We start from the raw sequence: 14,716 nt of genomic DNA on the forward strand, positions 1-14,716 counted from the left end.
TGGATGCACATAAATGAAAAGGGAAAGATAGAGAGAGGAGCTCAGTGTACAAATATAATCCCCCGCTGTCTAAAATTATTACAGCAAAACCAAGAGAGACAGGTAAAGAGAGCTCCAGCCGGCCGGGCCAGAAACTCTCCCCAACCGGATGGGCTGTATGCCAAGTCTCCCTTTAGTTATTATATGATAGATAAATCTGAAAACTATGTGACTAACTACTACTCCCTAACAATATTCGATTCTATGCCCTAACTATAAGCTTTATCAAAAAGGAAAGTCTTAAGCCTACTCTTAAATGTGGAGACGGTGTCTGCCTCCCGGACCCAAACTGGAACCTGGTTCCACAGTAGAGGAGCCTGATAGCTGAACGCTCTGGCTCCCGTTCTACTTTTAGAGACTCTAGGAACTACCAGTAACCCTGCATTCTGGGAGCGTAGGTCTCTTCTAGGGTTGTAAGGTACTATAAGCTCTTTAAGATAAGATGGAGCCTGACCATGAAGAGCTTTGTAGGTGAGAAGAAGGATTTTAAATTCTATTCTGGATTTTACAGGAAGCCAATGCAGAGAAGCTAAAACAGGAGAAACGTGATCTCTTTTCCTGGTTCCTGTCAGAACACGTGCCGCAGCATTCTGGATCAGCTGTAGAGTCTTTATGGATTTTTTCGAGCAGCCTGATAGTAAAGAATTGCAGTAATCCAACCTAGAAGTAACAAATCCATGGACTAATTTTTCTGCATCATTTTTAGACCGGAGGATTCCTGATTTTTGCAAAATTAGTAGGTGAAAAAAGGCGATCCTTGAAATTTGCTTTAAGTGGGAATTAAAGGACAGTCTGATCAAAGGTGACTCCAAGATTCTTCACAGTGGTGCTGGAGGCCAGGGTGATGCCATCCAGAGTAACTATATCTTTGGATAGTGCGTCACGGAGGTGCTTATCAATATCAATATCAAGTACATTACCTAGAACAGGGATATTACCAATAGGGATATTATTATTAACTCTAAAAAAAACAATCAAACTCCCTAGGAGTAAGAATAGAAGGAACTTTGTGAGCTAACCTATAACAATGTAGGGTCATCAGCCCGCTGACTGAGAACAATAGTTCTATCAGCAATAGTAATACCTTCTTAAAATAAGTACATAGACGTTGGGCGGCAAGTAAGAAAAGATACAGTGTTATGGGACAACCTTGACGGATGCCCTGCTGTACATCAAATCTAGGAGAGGATCCATGTTTAGGCGTAATGGAACAATTAGCATTGTTGTATAAAGTTCTGATGGCACTGCTAAAGAACTCACCAAATCTCCTAAGTGAATGAAAAAGGAACTTGTGCTCCACAGTGTCAAAAGCTTTAAGAAGTCTAGGAAAATTTAAAAGTGAGTAGTCAAGTATACATTGTTGTGGTTTGGAGTTTTGTTATATATATTTTGGACTTGGTTATAAGGGAACGAGAGTGCAGACAAACTAGCTAAAGTGGCATTACTAAAGGAAATAACAGTTCCAATTCCTCTAGGAAAAGCTGTGGTTAAGAAGAAAGGAATTGCAATATGGCATAAATGGTGGGAGGAAGACAGAAAATGAAGGGGACATTATTAAATACAACAATCTCTCAGTATAACGAATTATAGGAAATTAGGTCTATAATGACAAGCCTTAGAGTGGGTAACAAAGGACTGAAGGGCACCTTGTTAATGGGGAAAAGGACTTATAAAACCTGTGAAAAATGTGGAGTTAAAGAAAATGCTGAACATGAACTATTGTACTGCACAGTGAATGAAGGGGAAAGACGGGCGTTTAAGGATGGGGTTCAGGAGGCAGGGTGGGAGTGGAATCTGATGGGGTCACTGGGATCGGACGGAGAAGGAAAAAGATAAGAATCACCAGGAAGGCACTAACTACATTTTTAAAAGAAACAGGGTTGATGAGTAGAATTTAAGATAATAGTAAACTACCATGACGTTACACACTCCAGTACAGTAGGTGGCGGTATGCACCTGAAAGTTGTTTGCAATCCGCCATTAAATAAGAGAATAAGAAGAAAAAGCACAAGCAGCAGCAGAAGAAGAAAAAAAAAACAACGAAAACAACTAGGAGGTAAGAGGAGGGGGAGAAGTTCTGTTACTGTGTGTTCCACATGGAAGAGGCAGCACCATGGAGCACTCAGCGAGCTGCAGAGCCTTCTCCACCATGACAGAGCGCTTCGACTGTCTGACAGAGGCGTACACGTGTTTTCTGATGGGAACATGCCCCAGCCGGTGCGTGGCCTGCGTGATATTTTCCGGACTGGTCCCCGGCGAGGACAGAGAGAGTCCCCGTGAGACCAGCGCGGAGCTGAGCTGCATCAGTTTGACTCTGGTGGAGAAGATGACCTTCAACCTGGCGTCTCGCAGCCTGTCTCCAGCTGTCTCATCATACTGCGTCAGGATGCTGACGGTGTTGTTCCAAGACATGGATCTCATGTCACTACTTGTAAGTGCCCACTCATCCTCAGGCTGATTACAAAAACACAAAGCTACATGTCAACATCGTACGTGGTTTCTACAGTGATATCTTAACGAGGACTATTCCACAGGTGCAGCAGTTCCAGGCTGAGGACCAGATCGTCTCACATCTGGCTGCAAAGACCGTATCAACGTGTGTGATCTATCAGCTCCACACATCTGTGAGTTCCAAGGGCTGCAGTCCAGGTCTTAAGAAATACTGTGGTTTTAGCAAAGTTTGCTTAGAAAACTTCTTCAATTCAATTCAGCACATACCATATCGGTATAAAAGTATGTAAAACACAACAACCCAGACCAGACAGTTCTATACATTGAAGTTCAAAAGGGATTAAAATACATACAGAGATTTGCTCCAATGTGTCCATAATACCTTGTGTCACTCTGTGGGGTCAGTTAAAGCCATTGTAATTACATTTACACAAACATTTGTACGTAGCATTCCTCAACACAGTATAAAAGGGGGGATGTCAGGTTCATAACACTTTAACTTACTAAATAAACATGGTCAAGCAAAGAAACAAGACGCAGACGGCAAATATGCAGTTAATAGACTGTTGCAGCAAGAGGGAAGCACCGCGCGAGAGCGACCTATCTGCAGCAACACTCCTGGGAACTTCTGGAAAATCTCTGTGCCGACGTGTTATTGAAAACACGCTCACACACAAAGATTACAGTTGTTGATACTAGGTGACATCTGTTATTGTTTTTATCGCTTCACTAATACAACCAGGGCAGATGGCAGGTCGCTAGGCGACGTGTACTTTGCTGACCTCGAACCTAAGACATTTAGTGCCTCGGTGGTGCTAGGGGCAACAGCTTAAGAAACAAAGTTAGTTAGAAACACAGTGGGTAAATGTGCATATAAGATATTAAAATAATAGCAAGATATGAATATATAATAGCATGAAAGTATAATATTTTAGGACACTACTACAGAGAAATATGAAATAAAAGACTTATAAAAATGAATTTCTCTGTCAGGGGAACATTACTAGTCGCAAGCAAAGGACGTTCATTTCCTTCATTTCTCTTTTGTTTCAAACTCCTTCACTGGTAAACCTTTTTTAACCACACCGAATTAATACTCGTATATCATATCCCTTTTAAAAAAAGTATAGGAAAGTATGAAGTCTGTACAAGCCATGTTTATAAGTTATTCAGTGTTTATTGTCATAGAAGATTGCTTGAAATAAATGACAGTGTCAGTGAGCACATGTAAAGAGTTTTTGCCTAAAAGCTGCTGTACAAATTTGGAACAGAAAGGCCAACAGGTCAGGAGAAGATGAAGTGGTAGGGTTTAGACGTAAATATTGAGCAATGATTTCTTGACCAATACTAACCTTATATAGAATCTATGTATGTATATAGAATCTACTATGTTCCAACATTATATGTGTATGAGATGGACTTTGATTTCTCAGGGTGCAGTCAGTCCTGTCTGGCAGCAGAAGTGTGTGCAGGCGTTTTACATCTCAGTCCCTGGTCCCGAATTGGACACATGTCTGTGGTCCCTGACTGAAGTCTTAAAACGACTTCTTAAAGGAGCACATCAAGGTAAAACCTGTTAGTTTTTTTTTCCATTTACACTGTGAGCAGAAGCTGTCTGTTCATTTCCAGGGTTTCTGCGGGGTCTTAAAAAATCTAAAAAAAATTAAAAATCTAAATTGTAGGCCTTAAAAAGTCTTACATTCGCTGAAATATTGTGTTCTAGGTCTTTAATAATTTTCAATGGGTCTTAATTTTCCTACGTCAGTAGTAACGCTACCTCTAATGCTCATTGAAATGTTCCTGCAGTGCTTTAGAAGGTTGTACTTCTTCTGTCCAAATATAATTTGCTGTCTTATGACTACAAATGAGACCAACATGCAACTTATATTGCAGCCGATCTAGACACCAGTCCTATGATGCCAGTGTGGAAGTAAGGAAATTGTTTGAGACAATGTTTTTCGGACTATGCCATTTTTTATGTTGTGATATAGGTCTTAGATTTACTTCATAATGGTCTTAAAAAGTTTTAAATATGACTCATGAAATCTGTAGAATCGGTCCCTGATTTAGCTTAAACCTGAGTGACCGCCAAACTCTGCCGTTGTGTGAACTCTTATCACCCCTGTTGGTCACAGCAGAACTTCATGCTCATCAGCCAGCTCACATATCTTCTGCTTTTTATTTCCCTGATCCAGGATCATCATACTGTGCATCACAGTCATTGCTATCTCCCAAACCTAGGACACTGATTGGCTCATAAAATGGGCTACAGGAAAACCATAGCCCGGCCGATACTGGATTTTTAAGGGGAATACCGATAGAGCCCATGCCAAGTAACCGTAAAAGTGAAATTGCCCAAAAATATCTGGTATGTCAGATGATATTCATTCCTTTATGTTAACGCATAAAATAAACAGTGGTGGAAGAAGTATTCAGATCCTTTTACTTAATTAAAAGTGCTAAAATCACACTGTAAAAATACTCTGTTACAAGGAGAAGTCCTGCATTACTAAGTATCATCAGGAAAATGTATTAAAAGTAAAAGAGAAATCTCCACATTTTAGAAACTGGAAACTATTCAAACAGTTCTTTCAATCAACTGACATAAGTCAATGTGATTAATCGGCTAATCATTTTAGCTGGACTTGTAGGCCTATATATTGTTGGGTAGTTTAATTTATAATACATCTTAATTTATAAAGTAATTAGTATAATTACTTAGTTAATTAGTAAAGCAGTCAGTTATTTCAAAATAAAGGCGCATCTTAAAGATGATCATACGTATCAATATTTTCCCTTTGTTTAATAATATTGGATCATTGAGAATTGACATGATATAGCTATCCAGATTGATGTATCGTTACACCCTTAGCTCAGGTACCCCCCAATATACTAAATATGGATGTTATTTGTTTGTTTTGTTTGTAATTAGCCAGACATGCCATCAGATCCCCCCAGAAGTCTAAAGAAAGCCAAGCCCAATTGCTATATCAATCAAAATAATTAATAGTTTGAACATGGGTACAAATGTTTGTGAGTTTTTGTTCATTCAAAAGTCATTAAACGTGTGTCTTAAATGCACAAAATTTCAGATGGTTGACATTCTATCAGGTGAAATGTTTTCAAAAGCATTTAATATGTTCCTGGAGATGATAGCAATGTTGCCACCAAATTTTTTGAACATCAAAGGAACTTTATCCAAACCCTGCCTTGAGTCTGGGGCTTTCGTTGACCATTGTTGCTCTGGCGATTAAAAAACAGAAAGCAGCAAATCCTCGTTACTTTATTACTTAGGTGATGAAATGATCACTGCATAAAATTATAATGTTCAAAATTGCTAAGAGTAACATGAGTGCCGTAGTAGAGCAGCCAAGGTTGCTTCCAAAGTAGTCCATATCCAGGACGTTTAATTTCCAGAATTGCTCAGGTGCCGCCGGAAATTCCCCTGGAAGTCACTCTTTTTGGTCGGATATCCGTTACCTTTCACTTTCTTTTTGTTGGAATTTTAAACTGGATTTCTGAGAACTATGGTTACCTGCTCCTCAGATCTCTGCAGGGTAAATCCAGACAGCTAGCTAGACTATCTGTCCAATCTGAGTTTTCTGTTAAAACTTTTGGACACACGCATGTTCCACCAAAACAAGTTCCTCTCAGACTATTTTTCAGCGGCGCCGTGGCTCCGCCCGGCTTAAGGTCTGGCAATGCATGACTACTTGCAGTGTGATCCTTGTTGCGTCTAATCTCTCATGTTAAATGCATTTCTTTTCATCCATCAGAAATCCTTTGGAAACTTCTGGCAGCTTTTGACTCCAGCCTAAGTGCTCTATGTTCAAAGTTTCTCTCCGAGGAGAGAGACAAGACAATGCAGTGTTTGGTGGATCTTCCCAGCACCAGCGGACGCTGGGGAACAACCTTCTGTCTCCTGCTGGACCTGCTGGAGCTGCTGACTGCATGCAGTGTCATATGTGGAGCTGGCGTCTGTCTGGAGAGTCCAAGAATGACCTACATTCACTCCTCAGCGCTCCTCAGGATAATCAGCTCCTCCTCAGAGTATTTTGTCAAAAAACGAGCGCTGCTGCTTCTGAAGAGAGCTGTTCATCAGAAGGCCGGAGAGGACTTGGCTTTAGGAGAAGTGCTGCTCACTGGGCTGAAACACAAGCACTTTGACTCGGACATGAGTGTGCTGTCTCAGAGTGTGTTAACAGCCGTGGCTGCGGATTGGTTGCACAGTGTTCAAGTGGAGTCTTCCTCATTCTTTGGGGGGACCAGATCCATCAGAGGGGAAGAAGGTCAGAAACCAGACTGTGTGATGCTGAGAGCTGTCAGCCTGCTTCTTCTCAAGTCCATGGAGCTTCACATCCAAACCGCTGGGGGAACAGGTGAGAATCCAGTAGAGCTGCAGCTAGTCTATATCATGACGTTCCACTTCTGGGATTGCTCCGGTGCTGCTTAATTCAGCCGGATGTTGTTACCTTCCGTTTTCTTTGTGTTGTAATTCTAAACTCCGGTGGATTTTTGAGGACTATGGTTTTATGCTCCTCAGCTCTCTGCAGGGTAAATCCAGACAGCTAGCTAGACTATCTGTCGTCCAATCTGAGTTTTCACAAATAAAACAACCTAAAACATACACATTCCACCAAAACAAGTTCCTTTCCAAGGTTATTTTGCAGGGGCACCATTGCTCAGTCCGGCGCATAGCAAGACGATTGTGATTGGTTTAAAGAAATGCCAATAAACCAGAGCACATGTCTCTCCCATCCCGGAATGCTGTATGGACTAGCCAGACCTTTCTCTGCAGCTCTGTGGAGGAAGGTCTGGCAATGCAAGACTAGGCTCCAACTAAAGATTAGTTTAATAGTTGATTATTTTCTCAATTAGTTACCTGGTCTACAAACTGACAAAAAATTATGAAAAATATGGATCAGAGTTTCCCAAAAGCCCAAGAAGAAGAGTCTTGTTCTGTCCACTACTCAAATATATTTAGTTTACTGTCACAGAGGAGTGAAGAAACTAGAAAATATTCACATTTAACAACCTATCATGTGATGTCACATGATAAATGTTTGAAGAAGTTGGTGCTGGGTTTAAAGTGAACTTTAGACTTCGAAGCTTTGGTATTTATCAACAGCGAATAGCCAGACTGTCTGACAAGTGACGACAGACGCAGTGTTGGTGAATGAATGCTCAGCCAGCTGGTGCCTCACTAGAGTATTAGCATTATGAACTGTTATTATACTGTTACTATTTCGATATTTATCAAATCGCCAGAAATCCAAGGGCAAGACCACCAGCCAAATGCTACGATAGCCTCTGAGCCTGAAACGAAGCGTTGACGCAGTCATGCACGTGGTGTGAGACTTCCATAGACTGTTAATATTACAGCCTATAGTGACTTTACAAGGGGTAGGGACTTGGAAGCCACTGGTCTGTGTGTGCTGTAAAAAATACATCATTGATTGGAGAGAATAAAATGCAATTTGGATTTTATCTATGTGGGCGTATGGATGGGAAACACAGGGTTATGCTGATACCTGCCTTTGTCTTCTCACAGCAGGGGTGGACAGTGCCACAGAGGTGTCTGGGTATCTGCAGAGTCTGTGGGGCTTCCTGAGGCGGTGCGGTGTCCAGCTGACAGAGAACACTCATCGGTGCTGCTGGGTCAGCCTGCTGTTTGGCGAACAGGACGACGACATGATGGAGGCCGCCAAAGCTTTGTTGTCCATATTTCTCCATCACAGGTACAACAGGCGTACAGACCAATGTGTCATTCATTCTCATCATCAGTATGTATGTTTAACAGTCAGTGTTGGGCAAGTTACTTCCAAAATGTAATACATTCTAGATTATAATTACTGTCATTTGAGAGTTAGTAGTTATATTACAATCTTACTGTCTCTGAATTGTAATGCTTTATACTGTGTTACTTTCACCAAAATAACAGCGAAAGTACAACTTAGCAGGTAGCTTGTGAATTTTACCACAGGATCAACAAAGTCTCATCTTTATCAACTTTAATGGACCAGCATTTATTCACAGTCTTCTGTATTATTAATCTCAATCTGCAGTAAGTAACTAAAGCTTTAAAGCAAATAGTGAAGTAAAAATCTAGGCCTACAATAGGCTTAAAAATGGAAATACTCAATTAAAAATACCTTGCTGTTGTATTGAAGTTCAGTATACTTACTTTCCATCGTTGATAAAATGTGATGCTTTTACCAGCCTAAACGTTAATTCCTGACATGTTTTTATCTGTCAGCTGCTCAGACACACTGCTGTCCATGCTGACAGGACACAGATGTCCGTAGCGTTACCTGTTGGGACACAGATGTTACGCAGTCATCTCAACCATCAAATTCCAGCAACAGGAAATACTAATCACTGACTTTTTTTCTCTGGTGCCAAAATGTTTCGAGGTGCCAGTGAATTCTTAAAAAAACCGAAACCCCACTTAATTTCGGGTTAAAATGCGTTGTAACTCGCGATACTGACATTGTAATGGGTATGATATTACCAAAATTGTATTAGTAATGCGTTATATTACTGTGTTACAGAAAAAAGGAATACATTACTGTAATTGTTACTTTTGTAGCATGTTACGCCCAACACTGGTTACAGTATAATGTCAGAAAGGGGCTTTTCACAACACTGTGGCTTGTTTTACACATCAGTTCAGCAACCACTATTTATGACTGGGTACAAGTTTGATGGATGAGGCAAATAAACCATAGCACATAATAAAAGACTGAAAACCACACAGATTGCATCAAGTTTCACTGGGATTCTCTGATGTTTCTCCCTGCAGAATGTGTTCTGGGCTGGATGACTTTGCTGTGTTGGAGGCGGCCTGTGCCTCTGGCTGCAACCCTCACTGCCACTTCCTGCTGCTGCTTCAGAGCATCTCCTTTGACCACAGCATCCTCCTGGACTTCCTCATTTCCACTGAAACCTGCTTCCTGGAGTACTTTGTGCGATACCTCAAATACCTGCGAGCGGACTGGCAGGGCTTCACTGCAGCGTGCGGAAGAATCCGCTCGCTGCACTTTCATCTCTCCCTGCAGCAGTCTCTTACTGCCTCATGTGCTGCTGATACTTTAAAGGTGACATGTAAGGGTGAGTCAGATCGGGTTAAATTCAGCTCCTGTGCCCAGTCCGAACCAGTGGGAAGGGTCAGTTTGGCTGCTGGTTTTCACCTGGTAGAGTACGATAGTTCTGACGAGTCTGATCCAGAGAACATGGAGGTTTCTCAGGATGAACCAGAGGCACTTGTATGCGACAAAAGTACATTTAGTGCCTTCGATGTGAAACAAGAGATCAGTGGACCAACAGTACCTATCAGGCAGAAACAATATGAGGCGTCTGAGATGGGGCCTCACCCGGGCCAGGTGGCCTGGGAAACATTAGCCAGAGCAGTCGTCTGTATGTCAGAGCTCAGAGAGGTGGTGACCAGGCTGCAGACAAAGAAACTCTTCCCATACAACCCCTCTTCACTCCTGAAGCTCTTAGCACAAGTAGAGAACTGTTCCAAGCTATCACGTCTCTTACATTTCAATAAATGATAAAGATGTACAACATATGTTTTGTTTGGTTATGAAGCTTAATTAAAATGGTCCAGTGTTTTAAGTTACTAAAAAAAAAGTTATTAATTACAGTTACCAGTTATTTCTCTCAAAAGTAATTGAATTACTTTACTAACTACTGCATTTGAGAGTGACTATTTACTAGGGAATAGAGCTGCACGATATGACGAAAATATGCGATAACGTTTGAATGTTGCCATGATGATATTACCTGCGATAAGTAAACAGATATTAAAGTGTACTCAGTTCTGCCCTTCTGCGGCTTTCAGAATCCTGCTAAAATACAACAAAGTTCTTATTAAATATAAAACAAATTTAAAGGAAATAATTTCCAACATTCTTTAACTAACCCTCATGTTTTCCTCTGGTCAGATTGACCCGTTTTCCTATATCAATGTTCTTTTTAATTATCCAATTGTAATATATATATATATATAACCCAGTATAACATTCTACTACTTTCATTCATTTTTTTAAGTCTTATTCAATTTTATAGCATTTTTGAAAGAGTATTGATTATAAGTTGACATATTCCAGTCTGTGATTATCCATCAACATACATTCCTTTTAATTTCATTCTTAATAATTCCTAATTTCTGCTTGTCTAACACAAACAGTAGCTATAGTTTCCTATAAATGAGATTTATGGACCATAAATTCCTAAAATAACTGTAAAACTAAAGTTAATAAGTTAGTTTAGTGTCAAAAGAAAGATAGAGGAAAAAAGAAGGAAAAACTTAAACATTGATTAAAAGCCTTAACAAAAGTGTTGATTTTCAATTTTGACAACAAGACAAGGAAGACAACACAAGGGTTAAACAATTTAAACACTTAATTGAATACAAAAGGCACCACTATAAAAAGTGAGTTAGATTATAAAGTGCAGTTTTCTACAAATGTTTTCTTTCAACTATCGCTGTGAGTGTCTTTCTCAATGTGTATATCACGGCAGTTATCGCGATGGCAATTAAAAAAAACAATTTATTGTGCAGCCCTACTAGGAAAAGTTTGCATTTAAATATCTGTTTGAATTCTTCAATCTTATTAATGCCATTTTTACCACAGTTGTTTTGGTGCCAGGACTTAGCTTGTGTTGATTCTAGTGGCCGATCTGGACTAAAGCGGTAGTGTTTTTCTATACGGTGCTTTTATTGCCCACTGTAGATTACTGAGTTAGCATTACTGGGAGGTCATATAGTCACTCAGACAGACAAAAAATCTTTCATTTACAATAAGAGAAGATGTTACAGATGCATTGTGCATTTCAAGGGTTGCATACGGTCACTTAACCTTCTTTGGATGTATTGCGAGCTAAACTGGGTATCACTGTCACTTTGTCATGTGCCAAAGCATTACGATTTTTTTTTCTAGCAACCAACATTATAACTTAGATTTATATAGCACATTTCATGAAGCCCAAGGACACTTTACACAAGTAATGTTACAGGGGGACAAAGGAAAAGAACGTATGCCAACACAAACACGGTCTGAAAAGAAATATGGCTACTGACTTACAACCACATCACGCAATCTACCGTTATTTTATGAATGGAGTAGAAATATTACGTACCTAAGGGCCAATTCGGGGGGGGGGTTGAATCCTTTACAATCACGTTATTGTCTCCATCTGTTAAAAGCCCGTCCAAGATTGACTCAGGTATTTGTCCCCGTTGTCTGTCACTTTCCCTTTTAGCTTTAACGTTATTCTTCGTTTAATTTCCTTTTTTCTGTGACGGCCCTGCCCCAGTATCAGCCATACCTACAACTTTACAAATAAATTCAAATACATTTAGGCCTGTATATAGGCCTAAGTCTCCAGCTAGCCTTTTACCTGGCCTTCATGCTAACCTAGCTTTACTGCTGCCATTAATAAATAATCGTATTTGATGAGACAAGTTTCTTTTCTTTCATTTTAAAAATGTTTAACTTGAGAAAAACACAAAAAAACAAAGAAAAGAACGGTCAATTCAGGGTCAAACTTTACCCCTTCATTTTTTGTTGGAATGACACACACACATCTACCAGCATTGTATTGGGGTTTACCTGTATCACAAAAATCCAACTTTTCCTGATTTTTGCCGCTTCACAATAAAAGAATTTAAATAACAAAATGACGGAGGACTTTTATTTTGAAGAATTGATAGGAAATGAAACTGTGGCATCCAGCCATGATGCCAGATCGGGCCAGTGGGGTAAAATAGGGTGGCATTGGCCCTTTCCTTACTTCCTACCCACAGACTTCCAGGGCCCTTGCTCGGTCCTCACCTGTCCTCACCTGGCCTTCGTTGTGATCTCAAATACACACTTGTTAAGTGACTGTATCTTACACAGTTGTTACGCTATTAAAGAGACAGACACACACACGCTACTGTCCAGTTCATTTAGCTAAATCTTGCATTGCACGTATACTGTATGTAAGCAAGGAAATTAAATACTGACTAGGAAGTAGTAGAATAAGATGCTAACTGAATCAGAACTGTATATTGTCGTGAGGTGCGTGAAATGGTGGACCCAAAGGCAGAGAGGAGGCAGGTGAAAAGTCGAGCTTGAGAATTTAATAACAAAAAGCAAAGTACAAACAACCAAAGGAAGTTCTGAGAAAGGCAGACAAAAAAATAAATACAGGGATAAAAAAACAAGCACAGGAATACGAGAACAAAAGCTGAACAAACCAGGGACCTGTTGTACAAAACCAGGATAAGGGATTAAGCCGGGATACTCAAGTTATCCTGGATGAATTTAGCTTTGACTCGGTTGCATGAAACCAGGTTGAATTAAACCCAGCCAAGTAACCATGGAGATATATTCTTTGTGGCTAAGGAATCTACATGTAAGTGTGTGTGCTCAAATATGGCTTCTGGAAAGAAAATAAAGGATAAAATATGAATGACTAAACAGACAGAAGTTCCCCATAGTACATTCCCCATAGTGCACAATTACCAGGAGTCATTCTTGATGCCTACTATTTCAAACATCTCTCTCAGATAAGGTCGAGGATGATGGGAATGTGTTCCTGCTTGTCTGCTGAATCTCTGTTTTCTTTCTGCTAACGTTAGCACCATCAAGCCACAATGATTCTGTCAAGTTGTGTTGTAGTGGTGTGTCAAGTGCAACGTATATTCCCATCCGATTAGATTAGATTCGGTATTGATTACGTGAAAATAACTCCACTGAAATGATTCGAAACTAAAGTAACGAGCCAATTTTGTAAAATGTAGAAAGAGTAAGAAAGTACCGATATTTGCTTTAAAATGTGAGCAGTAAAAGTAAAAAGTCGGCACAAAAATAAGTAGTAAAGGAAAGTAAAAATATCTGAAAAATCTACTTGAGTACAGTAACTAAGTATTTGTACTAAGTCACTTACCATCTCTGCAAACCAGTGCCAAAATAGATGAAAACAGATGCTAACTGATAGCGTCTAAAATCCGGCACTGCCAAGCCCCTTTCCTCGAGGAGTCACTGTAGTGTAGTTTCAACCTGACTTTTATAGCAGAAAGTGATACAGTAACCGGGGACGTATAGTCATTCTGATAAGATTCACCCTACCTAGGAGACACAGTGGAAAAGCTGTCCATTGGGCCAGGTCTTCCTTAATTTTACGAATTACAGGTACACAATTGGCTTTGTAGAGGCCTGAGAGTAAGGGACTAATGTGTATGCCCAGGTAGACAAAACTGGATGGGGACCACATCTACCTGAGTCTAAGTTCTGCTAGCGTCTGACTGGTTACTTCAGCTACATATGATTAAGTAAAACGAGCAAGTGTTGGTGTTGTGGTGTTGGTGTTTTTTCCCCAGCATGTTCCCTCGGATCAGGGAGGCTCCAAAATCATGGTAGCAGCTGTCGCCATGGTCCCGCTACACGTTCTGCGGTGCCATGTTCATCTGCTACACTCTGCGGTGTCCTGCTACATCCTGCTGTGCCTTGTAATGCCGCACAGTGCCCTGCTATGCCATGAACTACTAAAAAGAACTGCTACAAATTACTATTTTTTCTATTTTTGTTATTTCCACTCTTCATTCTAACCCCAACCGGTCGTCAGCCACCGCCTACCAAGAGCCTGGGTCTGACCGAGGTTTCTGCCTAAAAGGAAGTTTTTCCTTGCCACTGTCGCACTGTTGCTTGCTCTGGAGGAAACTACTAGAACTGTTGGGTCCTTGTAAATTCTGGAGTGTGGTCTAGACCTACTCTATCTGTAAAGTGTCTTGAGATAACTCTTGTCATGAATTGATGCTATAACTAAAATTGAATTGAATTGAATTGAATTGAAATTGTGGAGCTGATAAAGTGTGAAGAACAGTAAAGTGCTGCTTAAAAACATTTCCGTCTCCATCCAACTGTCCCTTCTTATTTAGAGTGATACAACCACCACATATCGAACCCTCACAAAACACTTTAATACTTTAACTACACTTTCTTGGTGACATACTGTTACTGAAGCCTACGAATTCTCAATGCAGGACTTTTATTGTAACAGAGTGTTTTACAGTTTAGGCCTATTGAAGTAAAGGATCCTCCACCAGCACCAACAATTCTGGGTTGTAACCAAATTTGGATTAGGCTACCACCTTCATGTAGGCCGATGCTTATCATGTATGTTAATGATTGTTTGGCTCTTGTTTGATTTGTGTGTGTGTGTGTGTGTGTGT

At 40.3% G+C, this 14,716-nt stretch overlaps 1 protein-coding gene across 2 annotated transcripts; it reads left to right on the forward strand.

Moving 5' to 3' along the window:
• Nucleotides 1–2,084: 2,084 nt before the first annotated feature.
• Nucleotides 2,085–10,110, forward strand: lins1 (lines homolog 1). Of its 2 annotated transcripts, none has more exons than XM_032511848.1 (6): nt 2,085–2,470; nt 2,574–2,663; nt 3,924–4,056; nt 6,267–6,869; nt 8,045–8,228; nt 9,293–10,110. In XM_032511848.1, the coding sequence occupies exons 1-6, from the start codon at nt 2,153–2,155 to the stop codon at nt 10,044–10,046; spliced, it is 2,082 nt and encodes a 693-aa protein (XP_032367739.1). In that variant the 5' UTR covers nt 2,085–2,152; the 3' UTR covers nt 10,047–10,110. The 2 variants fall into 2 exon arrangements, with proteins under 2 accessions (XP_032367739.1, XP_032367738.1); XM_032511847.1 differs by having other exon boundaries at nt 2,087–2,470; nt 8,042–8,228.
• The last annotated feature ends 4,606 nt before the right edge of the window (nt 10,111–14,716 follow it).

Source organism: Etheostoma spectabile, unplaced genomic scaffold (assembly GCF_008692095.1).
Source record: "Etheostoma spectabile isolate EspeVRDwgs_2016 unplaced genomic scaffold, UIUC_Espe_1.0 scaffold48, whole genome shotgun sequence".
Taxonomy (NCBI): Eukaryota; Metazoa; Chordata; class Actinopteri; order Perciformes; family Percidae; genus Etheostoma; species Etheostoma spectabile.